The sequence below is a fragment of the Scyliorhinus canicula genome, chromosome 11, assembly GCF_902713615.1.
Source record: "Scyliorhinus canicula chromosome 11, sScyCan1.1, whole genome shotgun sequence".
NCBI lineage: Eukaryota > Metazoa > Chordata > Chondrichthyes > Carcharhiniformes > Scyliorhinidae > Scyliorhinus > Scyliorhinus canicula.
In genome coordinates, this window is record NC_052156.1 from 106351577 (window position 1) to 106376775 (window position 25199).

The following is a 25199-nucleotide window of genomic DNA, read 5'->3' on the forward strand; positions in this document are numbered from 1 at the left end:
AATGGCATGTGTGGATTTAAGCTAGGGCAATGGCTGACACTTTGAATTGTTTGATGTTGCAGTTTGGATTGACTTTTTCTCTTAACTTGCTCTTCCATCCATAAAGGAGGATACCTGTCCTCTGCATTGTGGCCCCCCTTCCTCCCCACACCCCATCAACCATCACAATCAAATTAAAGTCCAAATTATCAAATTAACGCTGCAAATAACTTTTTAATTCATTTTTTACAGGATGTCGGAGTCACTGGAAGGAGTTGATGAGTTGCTTTCTTGAACTGCTGCAATCCATGTGGTGGAGGCCTTAATGCATTCTAAACCATTCTAGTGTTTTGAACGCAACAAAGCCACTTGTAACTTTGCGCATTCAATACAACTGATTTGTGCTGATGTCACTACATAGTCCATCTGCAATTGCGAGATTAATTCTGGATGTGAACACCAGGGGCGCGATTCTCCGCACTCATGACGGGGGGGAGAATAGCGGGCGGCGCAAATTTTTACGGCGACGCTGGTCCGACGCCCTCCCGCTATTCTCCCCCCCCCCCCCCCCCCCACGCCCGCCCCCCCGACACGAATCGCTGCTCGCCGTTTTTTTACGGCGAGCAGCGATTCTCCCCTGGCCGATGGGCCGATTTCCAAGGCCTTTACGGCCGTTTTCACGAATTTGAATACACCTGCTATACAAGTTCGTGAAAGCGGCGCCAAAGTGCCATTCTGCACAACCATGCCATCGATTGGCACGGCCGCACCATTGTTACTCCGCCGCCCCGCTGGATCAGTCCGCGGGGCGGCTGAGGGGCATTACCGACCGCGCATGCGCGGGTCTAACGCATATGTGCGGATGACGTCATCCGCGCATGCACGGGTTGGAGTCGTCCAATCCGCGCATGCGCGGCTGACGTCATCAATGCATCAGCCGTCGCTAACTTTGGCGCGCGGGCTTAACGAAATTCGTTAAGCCCGCAATGCCGTAGTTCACGGGGCCGCGATGCTAGCCCCGACCGGGGAGCAGAATCGGGTCCCGGGCGGGGGCTCGGAGGCTGCCGTGAAACACGGCCGTTTTCATGGCAGACTTCACGACCCGCCGCCTTTGGGGAGAATCGCGCCCCAGATGTTCTGACTGGTTGAAGACAAATGTAGGTCCCTCACAGTCAGAAACAGGGGAATGTATAATGGGGGGACAAAGAAAGGGCTGAGCAATTAAACATACTTTGGTTCTGTCTTCACAAATGAGGACACAAATAAGATACCAGAAATGTTGCGAACACTGGGTTTAGTGAGAGGGAGGAACTGAAGGAGATCAATATTCATAGAGAAATGGTGTTACAAAAATGAAAAAATGAAAATCGTTTATTGTTACGAGTAGGCTTCAATGAAGTTACTGTGAAAAGCCCCTAGTTGCCACATTCCGGCGCCTGTTCGGGGAGGCTGGTACGGGAATTGAACCGTGCTGCTGGCCTGCCTTGGTCTGCTTTCAAAGCCAGCGATTTAGCCCAGTGTGCTAAACCTGATGGGATTGAAGTCTGATAATCCCAGGGCCTGATAATCTACATCCCAGAGTACTGAAGGAAGTGGCTGCAGAAATAGTGGATGCATTGATGGTCATCGTCCAGGATTCTATAGGCTCTGGGACAGTTCCTGCAGATTGGAGGGTAGTTAATATCACTCCACTATGTAAAAAAAGGAGGTAGAGAGAAAACAGGGAATTATAGACCAGTAAGCCTGGCGCTGTTAGTGGGGAAGGTTCTAGAATCCATTATCAAAGATTTTATAGCGGAGCACTTGGAAAACAATGGCAGGATCGGACAGAGTCAGCATGGATTTATGAAGGAGAAATCATGTTTGGTAAATCTACTGGAATTCTTCAAGGATGCAACTAATAAAGCTGATGAGAGGGAGCAAGTGGATGTAGTTAATTTGGACTTCTAAAGCACATGGGATTTGGGGTAGTGTATTGAGATAGATAGAAAACTGGTTGGCAGACAGGAAACAAATGAAATGATGAATGAAAATCGCTTATTGTCACGATGAGGCTTCCAATGAAGTTACTGTGAAAAGCCCCTAGTCGCCACATTCCGGCGCCTGTTCGGGGAGGCTGTTACGGGAATCGAACCGTTCTGCTGGCCTGCTTGGTCTGCTTTCAAATCCAGCGATTTAGCCCTGTGCTAAACAGCCCCTAAACAGTAGGAATTAACAAGTATTTTTCAAATTGGCAGGCAATAACTAGTGGGATACCGTAGGGGTCGGTGCTGGGACCCCAGCTATTCACAACATATATTAATGATTTTGATGGGGGAACAAAATGTAATATCTTCGAATTTGCTGATGACACCAAGTTGGGTGGGAGGGTGAGCTGTGAGGAGGATGCAGAGATCCTTCAGTATGATTTGGACAAGTCGAGTGAGTGGGCAAATGAGTGGCAGATGCAGTATAATTTGGATAATTCCGCGTTATCCATTTAGTAGCAAAAATGAGAAGGCAGACTATTATCTGAATGGCCATAAATTAGGAGAGGAAAACATGCAACGAGACTTGGGTGTCCTCATACACCAGTCACTGAAGGTAAGCATGCAGGTACAGTAAGGCGTAAAGAAGGCAAATGGTATGCTGGCCTTCATTGCGAGCGGATTCAAGTACAGGAGCAGGGATGTCTTCCTGCAATTATACAGGGCCTTCTTGAGGCCAGACCTGGAATATTATGTGTAGTTTTGTTCTCCTTATCTTCGGAAGGATGTTCTTGCTCTGGAGGGAGTGCAGCAAAGGTTTACCAGACTGATTCCTGGGATGACGGGACTGATGTTTGAGGAGCGATTGAGTAGGCTAGGATTGTATTCATTGGAGGTCAGAAGACTGAGGGGGGATCTCATAGAAATCTATAAAATTCTAACAGGACTAGACAGGATGTTCCCGATGGTGGGGGTGTCCAGAACCAGGGGTCACAGTCTGATGATACAGGGTAGACTATTTAGGGCAAAGGTAAGTAGAAGTTTCTTCACCCAGAGAGTGGTGAGCCTGTGGAATTCGTTACCACAGGAAGTATTTGAGGCCAAACCATTGCATATTGTCAAGAAACAGTTACATATAGCATTTAGGGAAAAGGGATCAAATGATATGGGGGGAAAGCAGGATAAAGCTATACAGTTGGATGATCAGCCATGATCATAATGAATGGCGGAGCACACATGAAGGGCTGAATGGCCTCCTCCTGCTCCTATTTCCGATATATGTTTCTATGGTTCTACCGAGTGCAGCCTGGATTCAAAGGCCTGAGGCCTCCCCACGTGGCAACCTCCTGATCTTGGTCAGTTTGCCACAGCAACGGGAAAGTGGGAGAATGCAGCAAGTCTTGTACGTTCTCCAATGACTTGGGGCAAAATTGGACAGAGGCCATCTTGCAGCCCCATTGGTCAGGAATTCTTGACAACAACATTTCTAAAAACAAGAAAAAAGTAGTTTGGCATTTGTATCGTTCTTTCCACAGGATGTCCCAAAGTGCTTTACAACCAGTGGGGCAAATCTTCTGGTCCCGCCCACCATGGGAAACATCATGGGCGGGAGAGACAACTTCACAGACAATTAACCTCAGGCAGGAATTTCCTGTCCTGGGATGGATGGGACTGAATTACTGCTTCAAAATAAACCGCTGTTGTAAAGTCCAAAACCCAGCAGCCAATATGAGCACAGTAAGCTCCCACAACCAGCAATATCCTCGATCGATTTTGGTAATGTTGAATGAGGGATAAACATTGGCCAGGTCAGCAAGGAAAATTCCCCTGACCTCCTTTGGAATCGTGACATAGAAGTTTTTATATCAACATAAGATAGGGCCTCATTTTAGCATCTGATCCAAAAGATAGCAGCCTCCAACAGTGCAACCCTCCTCAGTACTATGAATCAATTAGTCTCCCCATGAGGGCACGGAGGCTGGCAATATTTTCAATCGCACTTGCAAGATAGGGAGTGAGAGGACAAATCTTTTAGCGCGTCACAGAGTTCACTTTCAATGATCTTGAGGGTGACAATTTTTTTTTCTTATTTATGGGATGTGGCCGTCACTGGGCAGGCCAACATTTATTCTCCACCCCTATTTGCCCCTGAACTGAGAGGCTTGCTGAGGGCCATTTCAGAGGACAGTTAACCAAATTTCTGTGGTTCTAGAGTCACATGTTGGCCAAAACCGGGTAAGCTGGGCAGATTTCCTGCCCTAAAGGGGCATCAGTGAACCAGATTGATTTTTACAATAATTGACAATGGTCATCAAATGAATTTTAATTCCAGATTCTTACTGAATTGAAATGTCACCATCTGCCGAGGTGGGATTTGAACCGGGTTCCCGGAGCATGACTCAGGGCCTCTGGATTACTCGTTATGTTAACAACAAATTGTATTTGCTCAGTGCCTTTGAATAATGGAACATCTCTGTGGCACTTCACAGGAGGGTGATCAAATAGAATCTGACACAAAGCTTTATTTGGAGATATTAGGATTTGATTGGATTGGATTTGTTTATTGACCCGTGTACCGAGGTACAGTGAAAAGTATTTTTCTGTGAGCAGCTCAACAGATCATTAAGTACATGGGAAGAAAAAGGAAGAAAAGAAAATACATAATAGGGCAACACAAGGTATACAACGTAACTACCATAAGACCATAAGACACAGGAGCAGAATTAGGCCACTTCGCCCATCGAGACTGCTCCGCCATTCAATCATGGCTGATATTTTTCTCATCCCCATTCTCCTGCCTTCTCCCCATAACCCCTGATCCCCTTATTAATCAGGAACCTATCTATCTCTGCCTTAAAGACACTCAGTGAATTGGCCTCCACAGCCTTCTGCGGCAAAGAGTTCCACAGATTCACTACCCTCTGGCTGAAACAATTTCTCCTCATCTCTGTTTTAAAGGATCGTCCCTTTAATCTGAGATGGTGTCCTCTGGTTCTACTTTTTCCTACAAGTAGAAACATCCTCTCCACACCATTCTATCCAGGTCTCACAGTATCTTGTACATTTCAATAAAATCCCCTCTCAGCCTTCTAAACTCCAACAAGTACAGATCCAGAGTCCTCAAACGTTCCTCATACGTAAGCACTGGCATCGGGTGAAGCATACAGGGGCGTAGTGTTAATGACGTCAGTCCATGAGAGGGTCATTTATGAGTCTGGTAACAGCGGGGAAGAAACTGTTTTTAATAATAATAATAATTGCTTATTGTCACAAGTAGGCTTCAATGAAGTTACTGTGAAAAGCCCCTAGTCACCACATTCCGGCGCCTATTCGGGGAGGCCGATACAGGAATTGAACATGCGCTGCTGGCATTGTTCTGCATTACAAGCCAGCTGTTTAGCCCACTGTGCTAAACCAGCCCCTAGTCTGAGTCTGTTTGTGCATGTTCTCAGACTTTTGTATCTCCTGCCTGATGGAAGAAGTTGGAACAGTGAGTAAGACGGGTGGGAGGGGTCTTTGATTATGCTGCCCGCTTTCCCCAGGCAGCGGGAGGTGTAGATGGAGTCAATGGATGGGAGGCGGGTTCGTGTGATGGACTGGGCTGTGTTCACGACTCTCTGAAGTTTCTTGTGGTCTTGGGCCGAGCAGTTGCCATACCAGGCTGTGATGCAACCAGATAGGATGCTTTCTATGGTGCATCTGTAAAAGTTGGTAACAGTTAATGTGGACATGCCGAATTTCCTTAGTTTTGTGAGAAAGTATAGGCGCTGTTGTGCTTTCTTGGTGGTTGCATCGACGTGTGTGGACCAGGACAGATTTTTGAGATGTGCACCCCTAGGAATTTGAAACTGCTAACCATCTCCACCTCGGCTCCGTTGATGCTGACAGGGGATGTGTACAGTACTTTTGCTTCCTGATGTCAATGACCAGCTCTTTAGTTCTGCTAGCATTGAGGAAGAGATTGTTGTCGCTGCACCACTCTACTAGGTTCTCTATCTCCCTCCTGTATTCTGACTCGCCGTTATTCGAGATCCGTCCCACTATGGTCGTTTCATCAGCAAACTTATAGATGGAGTTGGAACCAAATTTTGCTATGCAGTCATGTGTGTACAGGAAGTAGATTAGGGGGCTAAGTACGCAACCTTGCAGGGCCCCGGTATTCAGGACCAATGTGGAGGAGGTGTTGTTGTTCATTCTTACTGATTGTGGTCTGTGGGTCAGAAAGTCGAGGATCCAGTTGCAGAGTGGGGAGCCAAGTCCTAGGTTTTGGAGCTTTGATATGAGCTTGGCTGGGATTATGGTGTTGAAGGCGGAGCTGTAGTCAATAAATAGGAGTCTGATGTAGGAGTCCTGGTAGTCGAGATACCAGTAGCGCCAGGAAAACGGCATCTGCTGTGGGCCGGTTGCGGCGGTAGGCGAATTGCAGTGGACCAAGGCATTCTGGGAGTATGGAGGTGATGCGCTTCATGACCAACCTCTTGAAGCACTTCATTAGACTGAAGTCAGGGCCACTGGACGGTAGTCATTGAAGCACGTTGCCTGGTTCTTCTTTGGCACCGGTATGATGGTGGTCTTCTTGAAGCAGGTGGGGACCTGGGAGTGGAGTAGGGACAGGTTAAAGATGTCCGCAAACACCTCTGCCAGCTGGTCTGCGCAGGCTCTGAGTGCACGACCAGGGATCCCGTCCGGGCCCGTTGCCTTCCGAGAGTTCACTTTCAGGAAATTCTGATCTGACTTTGGAAGCTGTGATGGTGGGTACGGGTGGGTTATGGGCTGCTGGGGCACTCGACAGCGGATTGTTGGGTACCTGCTCGAACCGAGCATAGAATGTATTGAGTTCATCGGGGAGGGGTGCGCTGCTGCCGGAGGTACTGCTCGGCTTCGCTTTGTAGCCCATTATGTTATTTAGTCCTTGCCACAACCGCCGAGAGTCTGTCTGTGACTCTAACTTGGTCTGATATTCTCTCTTGGCATCTCGGATGGCTTTGTGGGGTTCGTACCTGGATTTCTTGTATAGGTCAGGGTCGTCTGGCTTGAACGCCGCAGACCTGACCTTCAGTAGGGAGTCAATCTCGCGATTGAGCCATGGTTTCCGATTGGGGAAACGTACGTACTGCTTTCTTTGGCACGCAGTCATCCACACATTTGCTGATGAAGTCTGTGACGGTGGTGACATACTCATTTAAGTTGGTCGCTGAGTTCTTAAATATGGGCCAGTCCACTGTCTCTAAGCAGTCACATAAGAGCTCTTCTGTTTCCTCGGACCAGCACTGCACGACCTTCTGAGCTGGATTCTCCCGCTTGAGTTTCTGCTTATATGCCGGGAGAAGGAGCACCGTCTTATGGTCTGATTTCCCAAAATGCGGTTGGGGGATGGAACAGTAGGCGCCCTTGATTTTTGAGTAGCAGTGGTCAAGACTGTTGTCGCCCCTGGTGGGACAGGAGATGTGCTGGTGGAATTTTGGCAGTACACTCTTGAGGTTGGCCTTGATGTCTCCGGCCACGATGAACAAGGCCTCCAGTTGTTCTGTTTCGTCGTTGTTTATAACTCTACAGTTCGTCCAGCGCCTTCCTCACTTCTGCCTGGGGTGGGATGTAGACCGCTGTGATAATGGCTGAAGTGAACTCACATGGAAGTTAGTATGGGCGGCACTTCATCGTCAGGTATTCCAGGTTCGGGGAGCAGTAGGTCGCCAGATCCAAGCACCAGGAGGAGTGGGGATGTGGATTAGGAAAGGGGATGTGTAAAAATCTGGGTTTTGCATAGAAGGGAAAGATTGAAAGGTGAGGGGCGGGATTCTCTGTTCCGCCAGCCCCATTTTCCGGAACGGTGCGACCCTGCCAGGAGCGGGATTCTCCGTTCCTGTAGCCACTCAATGGAGTTTCTCATTGTGGCCACCCCCATACTGTAGGGAAACCCGCAGGCGTGGTGCGCTGCCGGTGAAGCGAAGGATTCCGCCGACGGAGAATCTCGCAGGAGGAGTTTTAGGGGTTTAGGGTCTGGACAGCTGACTGTAACGGAGAGAAGGTGGGGATCTGCATGAGAAGTGGAATATATAATCTCCACGGAAATTAACTCTGAAGTCAAGAGAAGTGAAGCTCATTTGTGTCTATATTTCTTGCAACACTTTCTCTGGACGGTGCATGAAACATATCTGTCTCCATCTGTTTAAATAATGAGGATTGTCAGCTATAAAGCATCTCCTCAAACCCTAATTGGAATGTCATTTAGTCCTGCACCTACTTTGCTTCTGATTCTAGTTTCTTTAAGCCTCCTGTTGCATCTTTCTTATCTTGATGGTGAGAGTGGGTGGGGAAACTGAGTAAATGTTAGCGAAATTCATGTCCATCATTTACGTGTAATGAATAGAACTGGTGTCAAGGGAAAAGGATTTTATGCAAGAACTGTGTGTGCCTCATTAAACCATTTACCGACATTGCCCATAATGGTAATCGAGCTGATCTAGCGCGCTCAACCAAAAAAAATACATATTTTAAAGAGCACTCATTGAAGTTTGGGTATTACACGTCAGGAAAGATATGAAGGCGGTGGAGAGAGGGCAGAACTTAAGTGGTTCTTGGGGAGAGTCCTCAGTTACGAGGGTAGATTGGAGAAGCTGGGCCTGTTCTAATTGGAGAAGATACGGCTGAGAAGTGCTTTGATCAAGGTATTCAAAATCAAGGTGGGTCTGGAACAATTGGATATGGAGATAACTGTTCCCATTGATTGAAGGGCCAAGCACCAGAGGGCACCCATTTACCCTGAGAGGTAAAAGAAGCAATGACAACATGAGGAAACCCCGTTTCGCACAGCCAAGGGGTTGGGATCTGGACTCCACTGCCTGAGAGTGCGGTGCAGGCAAGTTAAATCATGGTTTTCAAAAGGAAATTGGGATGTTATCATCCCAAAGGATATGCAGAGCCATGGGAAGAAGGCAGAGAGAGTGTGGCTAGCTGAGTAGCTATTTCAGAGAGCCAGCACAGATATGATGGGCCCAATAGCCTCCTTCATACTGTAACCATTCCATGAGTCGATTAATATTATATAGAGACAAGTGTAACATAATGAAATAAATACATTTCCTGCTGGAGTTAACTTTCTATTTTCGCACTAAACATATTTGAATGCTAAAGACAGTCAAGCGAATGAGATTGTTGCAGCTTCTAAAGATTAAAAACACTTTTGAAGTATTGCACTACTTTTTTCACCCCAGTGTACTATTTTATTCTGTAACACCTTAGCTTGGCTGTGTATAAAAACAGAGCATCTGCCTGGAGAATTTCACCAACAGCTAGGAGCAATTACACTTCAAATTCATCGGCTGCAGGCATTCCATTGACTCCGTTTGTTTGTTGTTCTTTCTCTCCCCGCACCTAGTGGTGCACAGGGCAGACTTTCATCTGTTCCCATTGCTAGTTTTTTCCTGGAACAGGTCGCTAGACTGTCGCCAGAGGCGTTTAGCTTGAGGGGCGCCACTCCACATCAAGCGTGGCTGGCCAGGTGTCTCGCCCACTCTGACCGCCAGCCATTGGCGCGTTGGAAGGAATTTGCAGGCTGATACTCAGCCTTTTTGGCCGTGATATGAAGGCACTTTCCTTGGCCATCAGGTCCTGGGCTGGGACTTGAACCCAGACCTTTTGGCCCAGAGATAGGGGCCCTCCCCACTGCGCCACGAGAGCTCCTATGAACTCCAGTGATAGCGCATTATAATCCAGACGTTAGTGAAGCGAGATTGTATCTCACTGGATTAAGGAATGGACAAACTGACAGGTACAAGGCTGTTACCAAGCCCCATTGTAACCAGAATTACTAAGGCTTGGCTCAATGTTGAGTGGATAGTTATTTGATTTCATTACTACATCACTCATCAATTACCTTTATTATAAACTGAAGTGATGTCTTCTCATCAACCTGGTATGTGATGCAGTACATATAAAATCCAAGCAATGACGCCAAACAGATCTGGAAAATAAAAATTCCACAATGAAATATTTAAATAGGCTGTTGTTTTCTTTAAAAATTTGTTATCCCTAATGACCGAACATTACTCAGTTGTTCCTCATCCTGCAATAATCACTGATTCTGGTGTAAATGTAAATGCTCTCCATGCGCTGAAAGTTAAGCACCTTCTCTACGTACTTTAGGCAAACGATATTTATATGGTGCTCAACATTTATCGACAATGCAACATGCCTCAATTAACAGGCACTCTGTTTAGAGTAAAGGATAGCCTTGGCAAGTCGAGTTTGTGCTAGCTTTTAATTCTGACTGATGTTTAGTGTCCATCTTGCATGAAATATAGATGGGGAATCACAAATTGGGTGATATGAGTGACAGGCCTGAGCAATCCATTCAGGCCTTGAGATCCCAAGTGAAAAAAACAGATAGAAACATGAGCGGTGATGAGTACGAATGCCAGAAATCATTCAAATTAAAATCTTTACTGCATATCCATAAACGTTTGAGAAATGAAAGGCGACTAGCATTTTCCTTTGCCCGTGGTATCAGGAATTACTGAAGGATTCCAGTACTCCAGTCAACCTGCTCTAGAACTCCCTTTGTGGAGCCCTTTATAAAGAGTCAGTGTTAAAAATGACCGCCCATAATCCTTACTTGGCTGGAGTTATGGTATGCCAACCCCAGACGGCCCCATATTCTTGGCTTCTAACATACTGGCAAGGAACACTGTTTGTCAAAGCTGAGAAAATTCAAAGGAAGTGCCTATAACCATCTGGCAGGAAATCATGCAACATGGAAACAGGTTAATTTTTATTCTCAGGATGAGGGCAACACTAGCAAGGCTGGCACATATTGCCCGTGCGTGTTGTCTTTGAGTAGGTGCTCGTGACTCTTCTTGACGAATTGTGCAGATATAACAGTGTCATATGTTATGGCTGGTCCACTGCAGAGGGTCATTAGAGAGTCTGTATGTAAATGTACTGTCCACTGATCAAAATTAAAAGCAGTATTATTAAAATTAAAGGCTGGGTTTAAAGTGCAAAGGTGTTCCTTTAGACCCTCAGCCTCTCAAAATGTTGGCCTCGAGGTTTTTTATCTGTTTGAGAGCCGGTTTGATTTGCCTTTCCTCAGGTTTGTGGAGGGAGGTAATCGTGTTGAGGTAGGGAGTGGAGGGAAAATCAGAAAGGAAGTCTATGGCCGTGGCCATAGTCATTCCAGCGGGTTCATGTTGGGGTGATGAGGAGGAGATGTCAATGGGCCCCCGCTGGGAGGCCATCTCCCATTATGTGTGAAGCTCCAACTTCAGCGAGGGATCTGTCCGCTGACTGAAAAATCCTGGTGACACCATCAGCATCCCCCTAATTGGCCCATTAATGAACCTATCTGCTGCTGCAATGTGGGTAACTTCCACCACATTGACTCCACCTATGATAAGATCACTTACAAAAACAGGAAAGCAACCGGTAACGGACCCAATAGGCTATTTTGCAAGATTGCTTCCCGTCACGACTCCTCCCATAACTCTTCAGGACTGGGAATAATCAACCCCTGATATCTGGGTCTGGATTTTCATGGAATTGCAAAAAATTCCTTAGCCACTTAAAAATGGTGGGTGGGACTCATTTCAGAGGGAAGTTAGAAAGAAGCCGTGTGGCTGGCAGACATAAAAGAGAGCTACAGACACAAAGGAGCTGCAAGCAGAGGAGCTGGAGTATGACAGCGATCAGTATAGAGCTACAGACAAAGAGAGGAAGCAGACAGAGACAGAAAGGGAAACCATTGGATTCTTCCGAGGAGAAGAAGCAATCTAAGGAAGAGGTTAATTTTTCTGTTTAGCAGAAAAGGAGACAAGAGCTCTTGGCGTTCTTGGCATCTAAAATCTGGAATGTTGTGTGAATTGCTCAGAGATGCTAAAGAAGTGACCAAACTGTGAATCACGAGATGATTGGTTAGTTGGTTGAAAAAGAACCCTGGAGAGCTACACCATCAGGATCCCTGTGACTTTACAGGGAGATGGTTCATAGAAGTGTACTTTGTGGATTATAATCACACTCGTGAAACTCAAAGGTGAAAGATATTGCTGGGTAGCTGTGATGATATGATCTGCATACTCGTTTGCCATTGGGCCAGAACGTCGGCTTACCATTGGCCCTGGTCGGTCATGTGCCTCTCGACCGATTGGCCGAGAGGCTGAGTTAACCACGCCTCTATCAACGAGGTATAAATGCTCAGAAGCCTGACGATCGTCCCTTTCCACTGTAGACGATCGCCAGGCTGTGTTCTAGTTAATTAAAGCCTGACATTGGTAAATCACTCGCCTCACGTGCAATCGATGGTGCATCAGTAGCGCTCCTGACCTACCCTGTGTGAATAAAGATCAACATATTGTGGAACGGTGTAGTCACATTGTGTGACATTTGTGCGAAGAGTGATGTGAATGTTTGTGCCTAAGTAAGACTTATCCTTGTATCGACTATTGAAAGTGAAGCTTACTTTTTTATCTGAAGTATCGTTTGTCTGTTAATTCATATTTAATTGATGTTGATTCAGATTTGTGTTCAAATAAAAGTTGCAAAAAATGAAATCTTGTTGGTAATTTCTTTTTTTGGGGGGGGATCATTTGGTAAATTTGGTTATTTTGGTTTGCAATTCTTTCATGGGAATCGAAGCAAGGTTTAACCAAGGGGTGAGTTTCAGAAGAGTAAAGCAAAGAAGTAGCTGGGCCTATCAGAATGCAGGAGATAAGGAAGGAATGATGTGGAGGAAACAGGATGCTGCACAATGCCATGAGGTGCCAGCAAGAATAGAGTCTCGTCTACACTACCATCAATAACCAACTATCAAGTAAAGTCTCATTCATGGTTATAGCAAAAATGATTAAACTATTGTTCTAGTGAACAATTCTTTACGTGGACAGGGCAAGCTCGCACTCATTATTATAAAATAAAAGTTAATCCCTATAGGAATTTTATTTTATTACAGTTAATTAACATTTATTATATGGGTATCAATGTTAATTTATTAGCCACTGGTTCAATCAGTCCCAACTGTGAAATTCAAACCCTACTCCACACCCATACCAGCCTCCCCGGACAGGCGCCGGAATGTGGCAACTAGGGGCTTTTCACAGTAACTTCATTGAAGCCTACTCGTGACAATAAGCGATTTTCATTTCATTCATTTCACATTTCTAAAATAATAAAAAGCATACATCTTAATTATTAGTCATATTATTCAGCAGAGAGACTTCTACATTGACCAATATTTTCACAAGGAATTCTTTATGCTCTAGCACGACCAATTTTGGACTATGGGGAGGAAATAACTCAAATGGCTCTCAACAATGAGTTCAGGGTTTGGGAGGGGCACTATAACAGCTTTCTATCTTGCCACAGCAGGACCAGACTGGAAACAGAAAAGCATCTTGCTGAAAGTCCACATTCTGCAAGTCCACATTCTGCCTCTCCAGTCATTGGCAATGGTCCAAATTGGGCTTTCCCACTTCAACAATTCATCATGTGGAATTAGGATCGATAGCATAGAATCAGACCATTCAGCCCATTGGGTCACACCAGTGTTTGTGCTTCACTTGAGTGCCCTCCCATCCATCTTCATCTAACACCACCAGCATATCTTTCTACTCCATCACCCTCATGTAATGATCTAGATTCCCCTTAAATGCACCCACGCAAGGGCAGCACGGTGGAGCAGTGGGTAGCACTGTTGCCTCACGGCGCCGAGGTCCCAGGTTTGCTCCGGGTCACTGCCGTGTGGAGTTTATACATTCTCCCCGTGTTTCCGTGGGTTTCGCCCCCATAACCCAAAGATGTGCTGGGTAGGTGGATTGCCCACGCTAAATTGTCCCTTAATTGGTAAAAATGAATTGGGTACTCTAAATTTTATAAAGAATGCACCTCAGCTTCCTTGTATGGTAGCAAGTTCCAGGATCTCCCCACTTTTTGGGTAAAGGAGTTTCTCCTGAAATTTCTATTGGATTTAATCGTGACAATCTTATACTCACGGCACTTATTCTTCTATTCTTCTCTATTGCAACCCCATGGGAGGTCTTGTGGCACAGTGGGCAGCATCGCTGCCTCTGAACCAGAAGCTCTGGGTTCAACTCCCACCTCAGGACTTGATGTGTTCATAATGCGCCCAAACAGGTCAAGTATCAACCTGCATAAATCCTTTTGACACGCCAAAAGTGATAAGAATGAGAGAAATTTCTGATCAGAGATGCTTGGTTTGGATTGGTGCCTTTCAAGCCCCTCCCACCCGGTTTACTCACTCTTCCAACTTCTTCCATCGGGCAGGGGAAGTCTGAGAACAGGCACAAACAGATTCAAAAACAGCTTCTTCCCCGCTGTTATCAGGCTCCTAAACGACCCTCTTATGGACTGACCTGATTAATACTGCTTCATCCAATGCCGGTGTCTATGTATTTACATTGCGTACCATGTGTTGCCCTATTATGTATTTTCTTTTCCTTTTATTTTCTTTTTATGCACTAAATGATCTGTTTGAGCTGGTCGCAGAAAAGTACTTTTCACTGTACCTTGGTACACATGACAATAAACAAATCCAATCCAATAGGCTAATGGCATTGTCCAGGTAAAACATACCATGGAATAAGAAGAAAGTCTGACCTCTGCACCACTAGATGCAGGAAGAGAAATATTAAGTAACACTCATGCCACACAAGTGCCAGGCAATGGCCATCTCCAATAAGAAACTATCAAACCACTGCCCCTTGATATTCAATGACATTACCATCACTGAGTCTCCCACTATTAACCTCCTGGGGGTTACCATTGACCAGAAACTGAACTGGACTAGCCATATTAATATTGTGGCTACAAGAGCAGGTTCAGGGGCTGGAATCCTGCGGCGAGTAACTCACCTCTTGACTCCACAAATCCTGTCCACCATCTGCAAGGCACAAGTCAGGAGTGCAATGGAATACTCTCCACTTGCCTGGATGAGGGACAGAGTTGGAGCAGTGGTATCATTGCTGGATTAGTATCCAGGGACCCAATGCAAATCTTTGGGGACCCAAGTTCAAATCCCACCACAACAGATGGTTCAAGTTTGGGGGTGGTATGGTGGTTAGCACTGCTGCCCCACAGCGCCAAGGACCAGGGATCGATTCCGACCTCAGGTGATTGTCTGTGTGGAGATTGCACATTCTCCCGTATCTGTGTGGGTTTCCTCCAGGTGCTCTGGCTTCCTCCCACAGTACAAAGACGTGCAGGCTAGGTGTATTGGCCATGCTAAATTGCCCGTAGTGCCCAATGTTTTGGTTGGGTTACAGAGATAGGGCGGGGATGTGGGCCAAGATAGGGTGCTCTTTCAGATGGTGGGTCACCCTCGATGGGCCAGATGGCCTTTTTCTATTCTGTAGGGATTCTATGAGTGCAGCTCTAACAACACTCAAGAACCAGGACAAAACAGCCCATTTGATTGACACCCCTTCCACGAACATCCACTCCCTCCACCACCAATGCACGGTAGCAGCCATGTGTACCATCTTCAATGCACTGCAGGAACTTACCAAGGCTCCTTAGGCAGCACCTTCCAAACCCACGATCGCTACCACCTAGAAGGACATGGGCAGCAGATACCTGGGAACCCTACCACCTGGAAATTCCCCTCCAAGTCACTCACCATCCCGACTTGGAAACATATCGTCATTCCTTCACTGTCGCTGGGTCAAAATGCTGGAACTCCCTCCCTAACAGCACTGTGGGTGTACCTACACCACATGGACTGCAGCGGTTCAAAAAAAGCAGCTCACCACCACCTTCTCAAGGGCAATTAGTGATGGACAACAAATGCTGGCCTAGCCAGTGAAGCCCACATCCTGTAAAAATGAATTAAAAAATAAATCATCTACCCTTTCATAATGGTGAAGACACTGAACGAGCAATCCCTCAGCCTTCACTTTTCGTCAGAAAGGATGCTGTTTGAAAGTTCTAACTAGGCATAACCTCTTGGTTACAGTATCATCCTCATCAATAATTTTTGGGTTTCAAAATTCATATTGACTATTTTAAATTATATTTTCAATTTCTAGATCTTTTCCAGTTCCAATTTGAGTAAAGATTCCATTATTTAAACTTGTGGGTATTAGCGTAAGGAGCAGTACTATAAGGTTTGCAGAAAATACCAAGCTTTGTCACAGTAACAGACAGCAATGCAGAATAGATAGGCTCCAGGGTAACAGATGGTGGATGGTGAAATGGGCAGAAGTCTTACAGAGAAAGTTCAATGCGAAGAAGTATGAAATAATGCACTTTGGGAGGATGAATATGGAGAGACAGCGCACTATAAATAGCTGGGCTTTGATAAGTGGAGATGATCTTTGTGTCCATTTACGCCAATCATTAAAGCTTTTTAAAATTCTTTTATGGGACGTGGGCGTCGCTGCTCGGCCAGCATTTGTTACCCACCACCAAATGCCCTTGAACTGAGTAGCTGGCTCAGGCATTTCAGAGGGTGGTTAAGAGTCAACCACATTTGCTGTGGGTCTGGAGTCACATAGAACAAACAAAGAACAAAGATGAGTACAGCACAGGAACAGGCCTTTCGGCCCTCCAAGCCTATGCTGACCATGCTGCCCATCTGAACTAAAATCTTCGACACTTCCTGGGTCCGTATCCCTCTGTTCCCATCTTATTCGTGTATTTGTCAAGATGCCCCTTAAATGTCACTATCGTCCCTGCTTCCCACCACCTCCTCCGGCAGCGGGTTCCAGGCACCCACTACACTCTGTGTAAAAAACTTGCCTCGTGCATCTCCTATATACCATGCCCCTCTCACCTTAAACCTATGCCCCCTAGTAATTGACCCCTCTACCCTGGGGAAAAGCCTCTGACTATTCACTCTGTCTATGCCCCTCATAATTTTGTAGACCTCTATCAGGTCGCCCCCCAACTTCCGTCGTTCCATTGAGAACAAACCGAGTTTATTCAACCGCTCCTCATAGCTAATGCCCTCCATACCAGGCAACATCCTGATGAATCTCTTCTGCACCCCCTCTACAGCCTCCACATCCTTCTGGTAGTGTGGCGAGCAGAATTGAACACTATACTCCAAGTGTGGCCTAACAAAGGTTCTATACAGCTGCAACATGACTTGCCAATTCTTATACTCAATGCCCGGACCAATGAAGGCAAGCATGCTGTATGCCTTCTTGACTACCTTCTTCACCTGTGTTGCCCCTTTCAGTGACCTGTGGACCTGTACACCTAGAGCTCTGTGACTGTCAATACTCTTGAGGGTTCTACCATTCACTGTATATTCCCTACCTGAATTAGACCTTCCAAAATGCATTACCTCACATTTGTCCGGATTAAACTCCATCTGCCGTCTCCCCGCCCAAGTCTCCAAATGATCTAAATCCTGCTGTATCCTCTGACAGTCCTCATCGCAATCCGCAATTCCACCAACCTTTGCGTCGTCTGCAAACTTACTAATCAGACCAGTTATATTTTCCTCCAAATCATTTATATATACTACGAACAGCAAAGGTCCCAGCACTGATCCCTGCGGAACACCACTAGTCACAGCCCTCCAATCAGAAAAGCACCCTTCCATTGCTACTCTCTGCCTTCTATGACATAGCCAGTTCTGTATCCATCTTGTCAGCTCACCTCTGATCCCATGTGACTTCATCTTTTGTACCAGTCTGTCATGAGGGACCTTGTCAAAGGCATTACAGAAGTCCATATAGACAACATCCATGCCTTACCTGCATCAATCATCTTTGTGACCTCTTTGAAAAACTCTATCAAGTTAGTGAGACACAACCTCCCCTTCACAACACTGTGCTGCCTCTCACTAATGCGTCCATTTGCTTCCATATGGGAGTAGATCCTGTCTCGATGAATTCTCTCCAGTAATTTTCCCACCACTGATGTAAGGCTCAGCGGCCTGTAATTCCCTGGATTATCCTTGCTACCCTTCTTAAACAAAGGAACAACATTGGCTATTCTCCAGTCGTCCGGGACATCACCTGAAGACGGTGAGGATCCAAAGATTTCTGTCAAGGCCTCAGCAATTTCCTCTCTAGCCTATTCGGTATTCTGGGGTAGATCCCATCAGGCCCTGGGGACTTATCTATCTTAATATTTTTCAAGACGCCCAACACCTTGTCTTTTTGGATGTCAATGTGACCCAGGCTATCTACACCAGACTCAACATCCACCAATTCCTTCTCTTTGGTGAATACTGATGCAAAGTATTCATTTAACCTCGCCCATTTCCTCTGGCTCCACACATAGATTCCCTTGCCTGTGGGCCAACCCTTTCCCTGGCTACCCTCTTGCTTTTATGTACGTGTGAAAAGCCTTGGGATTTTCCTTAACCTTATTTGCCAATGACATTTTGTGACCCCTTTTAGATCTCTTGACTTCTTGCTTAAGTTCCTTCCTAATTTCCTTATATTCCACACTGGCTTTGTCTGTTCCCAGCCTCCTACCCCCGACAAATGCCTCCTTTTTCCTTTTGACGAGGCCTACAATATCTCTCGTTATCCAAGGTTCCCGAAATTTGCCGTATTTATCCTTCTTCCGCACAGGAACATGCCGGTCCTGAATTCCTTTCAACTGACATTTGAAAGCCTCCCACATGTCAGATGTTGATTTACCCTCAAACATCCTCCCCCAATCTAGGTTCTTCAGTTCCCGCCTAACATTGTTATAATTAGCCTTCCCCCAATTTAGCACATTTACCCTAGGACCACTCTTATCCTTGTCCACCAGCACTTTAAAGCTTATTGAATTGTGGTCACTGATCCCGAAACACTCCCCGACTGAAACATCTACCACCTGGCCGGGCTCATTCCCCAATACCAGGTCCAGCACAGCCCCTTCCCTAGTTGGACTATCTACATATTGTTTTAAGAAGCCCTCCAGGATGCTCCTTACAAACTCTGCCCCGTCCAAGCCCCTCGCACTAAGTGAGTCCCAGTCAATCTTGTGGAAGTTGAAGTCTCCCATCACAACAACCCTGTTGCTTTTACTCCTTTCCAAAATCAGTCTATATCTGCTCCTCTATCTCCCGATGGCTGTTGGGAGGTCTGTAGTAAACCCCCAACATTGTGACTGCACCCTTCTTATTCCTGATCTCTACCCATATAGCCTCGCTGCCCTCTGAGGTGTCCTCCGGTAGTCCAGCCATGATATTCTCCCTAACCAGTAGCGCAATCCGGCCACCCCTTTTACATCCCCCTCTATCCCGCCTGAAACATCTAAATCCTGGAACGTTTAGCTGCCAATCCTGTCCTTCCCTCAACCAGGTCTCTGTAATGGCAACAACATCATCGTTCCAAGTACTAATCCAAGCTCGAAGTTCATCTGCCTACCCGTTATAATTCTTGCATTAAAACATATGCACTTCAGGCCACCAGTCCCGCTGTTTTCAGCAACATCTCCCTGTCTGCTTTTCCTCAGAGCCATACTGGCCCTATTCCCTAGTTCTCCCTCAATGCTTTCACCTTCTGACTTATTGCTCCGTTTTCCACCCCCCTGCCATACTAGTTTAAACCCTCCCATGTGACACTAGCAAACTTTGCGGTTAACATGTAGACCAGACCAGGTAAGGACGGCAGATTTCCTTCCCTAAAGGGCACGAGTGACCCAGATGGGTTTTCACAACAATCGATGGTAATTTCACGATCATCATCACTGAGACTAGGACTGGGATTTTCCTTCCCCCCTTCTCTTTAGTGAATGGTTCAATAACTAGCAGTAATATATTGAAAATAATGGGCAAAAGGCCTAAAGGGAGATGATTTTTTTTTCACTTAGAGGGCAGAGTTTTACAGCCCCTCCGACCAGAGGGATTTTTCAGTCCAGCCGAGGTCAATGGACTTTTGAACGCTCGCCGCATTTTACAGCCCTGCCTCCAAGCGACGGGAACTTAAATTTCCGCCCAGAGAGTTGGCAGGATCTGAAAGGTGTGGAAGCTGATTGCATAAATCATTTTAAAAGGGAGTTGGCCAGGTCCTTGAGGATAAGGTATTCCCAGAGTTACGGACTAAAAGTATAATTGCTTTTCAAAGCGCCAGCGCAAACTCAAGAGGATGAATGAATTCTTTTTGAGCTGTGAGCTTCCATCATGTTTTCTAGTACTGACATTAAGCTAATTGGTCTACAATTCCCAGAAGTGCCCTTGTTACAATACTGAAGGAGCCCCAAAGTCACTCAATCGCGTTGAGTTTTCCAGTCCAGATGTATATACGTTTCTATCTCACAGGTTTTAGAGTACCTGGGTTTCCTGATATAGCCTGAGTTTACATTTAATTATTTTTAAAAATAAAGTTAGAATACCCAATTATTTTGGTTTCTAATTAAGCGGCAATTTAGTGTGGCCAATCCACCTACCCTGCACATCTTTGGGTTGTGGGGGTGAGACCCACGGAGACATGGGGAGAATGTGCAAACTCCACACAGACAGTAACCTGGAGCCAGGATCGAACCCGGGTCCTCGACACCGTGAGGCAACAGTGCTAACCACTGTGCTACTGTACTGCTGTCCTAAGTTTACATTTTAAAAATGATGACAAATTTAAATTTCCCCAGCCACATACATTAAACCCAATTTCTGAAAAGCACGGCCTACAGTAAATGTCCAATTTCTCTCTTTCCCACTCTTTATGCCTTGCTTAAAGGAACACATCGGAGCCGAATTGTCCCCTTACCAAGTAGGAATTACATTGGGTTTACAGCACAAAAACAGGCCATTCGACCCACTCCATCTACATGAGCCACCTCCCACCTTACTTCATCCAATCCGATCGGGACATCCCTCTATCCTTTCCCCCCTCAGATACGTCTTAAGTTTCCTCTTAAATGCCTCCAGGTTTGTCACCTCAGCCATGAGGCAAAGAGTTTTGTGGATAGCACATTTAGAGAGGTGGTTACACTCCAGGCTATGTCTGCACAGACAGAAAGAGAATGGGTGACTGCCAGGCAGAGTAGAAGTAGGCAGGTAGTGCAGAAGCCCACTGAGGTCATACCCTTCTCAAACAAATATGCTGCTTTGGATATTTTTGGAGGCAATGACTGCCCAAGGGAATGCATTGAAAGCCAAGTTTGTAACACCACTGGTGGCTCAATTGTGCAGAAGGGGATGAAAAAGATAGGTAGGGCTATAGTGATGGGGGTTTAATTGTAGTGTTTCTGTGGCCATAAAAGAGATTCCAGGATGGTGCTAGGGTCCAGGATGTCACAGAACATTCTGGAGGGGTAGGAGAAAAGCCATCAGTTGTGGTACACATCGGTACCAATGACATAGGTAAGAAACAGGAATGAGGTCCTGCAGGATGATTACAGGGAGCTAGGTAATGAATTAAGAAGTAGGACCTTTAAGGTAGTAATCTCAGGATTGCACCCAGTGCCAAGCGCCAGCGGAAGTAGAAATAGGAGGGTAGGCAAGATGAATGTGCGGCTAGAGGAGTGGTGTAGGCAGGTGGGTATCAGATTCCTGCAGCACTGGGACAGGTTCTGGACAAGTGGGACCAGTACAAATTTGATTGGTTACACCCTTCAGGACTGCATTATGGTATTAAGGGGATAGGTAGAGGCGGATACTTGTAAAAGTGCAGAGTGCTCAATCGAAGGGTCGATGCAGACAAGATGGGCCGAATGGCCTCCTTATGCACTGTTGTGATTCTATGAAGAGTGGGATAGATTCAGAATGCAGCAAAGATAGACTCAAAACATAATCAGGAAGGAGAAAATAAACTATGAGGACTATGGGGGGCAATTGGTTACCCCATGATCCTTGGGGAATATGAGCTCCCCCAATGAGGGAGGGAGGGGGGGGGGGGGGGTGGAGGGTGCAATTATTAGCAGTGCAGCTGTATAAATAGAGCTGGTCACTGTGGTCCGGCTAGAGAGGGAACCAGTAGTGAACTGTTGGTACTACATACATGTTGTTGTAAATAAAGTTACTTTCTGTTTGACTCTACAAACTTGTGCTGGATTCTTTACGCCCCTCACAAAAATAGCAATGTATTTGGAAAGTCATAATCTGTTCAAGCAGAGTCAGCATGGTTTCATGAAGGGTAAATCATGTCTGACAAACTTACAAGAGTTGTTTGAGGCGGTATCAGGCAGATTAGATAGAGGCGAACCAGTCGATGTTGTATATTTGGATTTTCAAAAGGTATTTGGTAAGATGCCACCCAAAAGGTTACTTACGCAAGATAGGAGGGTCTCATAGTGTTGGAACCAATATTCTGGCATGGATAGAGGACTAGCTGCAGAAAGCAGCGAGTAGTCAATAAGGGTTTTTTCTCAGTTTGGAGGGCAGAAACCAGTGGAGGGCTCCACAGGGGTCAGCTCTTCACACAATATGTTAATAATTTGTAGGAAGGAACAGAACGTACTGTGGCCAAATTGTCGGATGATACAAAGGTGGGAGGGAAGGGAGGATGTAAGGAAGATATAAATAGTTTACAGAGAAATACTGACAGGTTAAGTGAGTGGGCAGAAGTTTGGCAAATGGAATTCAATGTGGGAAAATGACAAATTGTTCATTTTGGAAGAAAGAAGGAGAAGATTAATTATTATTTAAATGGAGAGAGACTGTAGAAAGCTGTAGTGCAAAATGACTTGGGGTCCTTGTTCAAGAAACCCAGAAAGCTGGCATACAGATGCAGAGGGTAACAGGGAAGGCAAACAGAATGCTGACTTTTATTTCTCGGGGGCTGGAGTATAAAAATAAATTGCTGCAATTGTAGTGAGGCCACATTCAGAATACTGTGTGCAGCTTTAGTCCCCTTATTTAAGGAAATATATATTAACATTGGAGGCAGTACAGAGGAGGTTTAGTAGGATGGTCCTGGGTATGGAGGGATTTCCATATGAGGAACGATTAAGCAGGTTGGGTGTGTATACCTTGGAGTTCAGAAGAATGTAAGGGTCCTTCATGTTTATTCCCTTATTTCCCCTTTCATTTATTTTTCTGTTATTATTTTAATCCATGGTTGATTGATGGACATGTGTCTTTAAGGCAAGGAGCCTGTATCTTTAATTTAAGCAGAAAAATCCACAAGTTACAAGATTGATTGCTTTGCTAGCCTGTGTTTGATTAAACAGAAGCCGCAGACGTGTTGGCACCATACAGAGAGATGAGGTGGGACTCGGTTTGATTGGTTGGCTGGTGGCCAATGATTTGGCCTAAAAGGCCGTACTCTGCCCGGAAACAGATTGTGATTACATCCTATCCTAGTGGAATTCTTTTCAGAGTCCCAATGAGTTTCATTTTTTGATCCTGGCAGCACAGAAGCAAGAACCTGCTAACCCTCTCCAGAAAAGCTGTGATGGTGGCTTACTTCCGAACTTACAGGAAAACCATTACAGGCTGTGCAACCAGAGACCAGCATCTGCTATCTCTCTCCAGAAAAGCTGTGAGTGCTGCATTCCTGAACTGCAGAAAATCTGAATGAATGAATCTACAGAGAAGACCATTATAGACCGCAAATAGAGACTTCACCCTGTAAGCTTGCTGTGAAGGAAGGTATGCCAAAAACCATTGTCTGAAACAAAGACTCTGGGCGGCATTCTCGGGATTTTCGGCGGCCCCAGGCGATTCTCCGACCCTGCTGGGGGTCAGAGAATTTCGCCCTCTTTTTCCTTTTACTTATGATTTTCACCCCTTTCCACCTCTCTGTGTTTGTCTGTCTTGTGTGTGTGTGTGTGTGTGCAGATGGTGGAGGGGTAAGTTAAACTTGGGAATTGGAAGTTAGATAATAGTTGACCAGTTGTATTTTCTTCATATTTCATTGCAGTTTTTGTCATAAATAAACAGTAATTGTGTTTACATTTACAAACCTGGTGACTGTGATTATTGGGCAGCCAAGGGCCAAAGACGTCGTGTATTTTTCTAAGAATTATTGGTTAATTCATTTGTCTTGTGACTATGGGGCATGTGGGTCTGATATTGGCCGTGCACTAGCCCAGGGTGACGTCACAAGAATGAGAGGTGATATGATTGAAAAATATACGATTCTTAGAGGGTTAGACCGAGCATATGTTGGGAGTATGTTTCCACTCATGGGAGAGTGTAGGACCAGAGGGCATGGTCTCAGAATAAGGGGGAGCTCATTCAAGATGGTTATGAGGAAGAATTTATTCTCTCAAAGAGTGGTGAATCTTTGCAATTCTTTACCCCGGGGAGCTACCTTTTGGGTAGGCCTCTCCAGGCCTAGTCCCACCAAAGGCCAACCCCCTGCAGCAGGCTCCCTGGCAGTGGGGCGAACGAGCCATGCAAAAGGCCGTAGATCCCCCGGGCGGGAGCGGAGGATCTCACCCGCAGGCAATGGCTCACCACAACACCCGTGGGAAAACCCGCCCTGGGAGGGTGCTGGGAAATCCAGGCCTTTTACTCCCTTATTGGTCAAGAATCTATCTACCTCAGCCTTAAAAATATTAATTGATCCTAACTCCGCCACTGTCTGAGGAAGAGAATTCCAAAGATTCACAATTCCCTGAGAGAATAAAATGTCTTCTTGTGTCCATCTTAAATGGGAGATCCGGGGATGTTGCCTGCGGCCCTCCCCCTCCCCCCCGATGCTCCGCCCCCGACCGGCCGAGTTCCCGACGGCGTGGGTCTCTCATGCTATTTCTTTTCGGGAACTCGGCGTGGCGGCTGCGGACTGAGTCCAGCGCCGCGCCAAAGTCAGGGAAGAGCTGATCTGCGGGTGGGGGGGGGGGGGGGGGGGGGGGGGGGGCGGTGTGCTGGGGGCACTGGTGGGGGATGGTCCGGGGCTGGCGAGCCTGGCCAAAGGGAGGGTATTATTTGGCAGGCCGGGTCCGCGTGCGGCCGGCACCATGTTACATGGCGCGGCCGCTGCAGGCCGTCTTCGTGCGCATGCACGGCCACAGACATGGCAATTCTCCGACCATATCAGCAGCTTGAGCCGGGTGCTTCACACTGCGTGTCTGCTCGCCCCCCCCACCAGACGGAGGATCGGTGACCATTTTGCGCCAATTCTTCGGTCATAAAACGCCACCATTCCCAAGCCGGCATCAGGACATAGTCTCCAATTCAGAGAATCCAGTCCATCCTTTCAGCATCCAACCCTGTCAAGTCCCCTCAGGATCTTGTACATTTCAATAAAATCACCTCCCAATATTCCAAACTCCAATGGAAACAGGCCCAGCCTATTAAATGATAAATCGTCCCAGGTGTTGGTCAAATCAACCTCTTGTGAACTGTTTCTAACGCATTTAAATATTTTCCTTAATAAGGAGTGAAAAACTGTACACAATAATCCAGATGTG

At 46.2% G+C, this 25199-nt stretch overlaps 1 protein-coding gene across 1 annotated transcript in view; it reads right to left on the reverse strand.

The window, feature by feature from the left end:
• Positions 1-25199, reverse strand: part of sspn (sarcospan (Kras oncogene-associated gene)) — a 43761-nt gene that overhangs the window by 11111 nt on the left and 7451 nt on the right. Inside the window, exon 2 of the mRNA XM_038810983.1 lies at positions 9823-9909. Within this exon, the coding sequence (XP_038666911.1) occupies positions 9823-9909 (87 nt within the window). The remainder of the gene's footprint in view (positions 1-9822; positions 9910-25199) is intronic.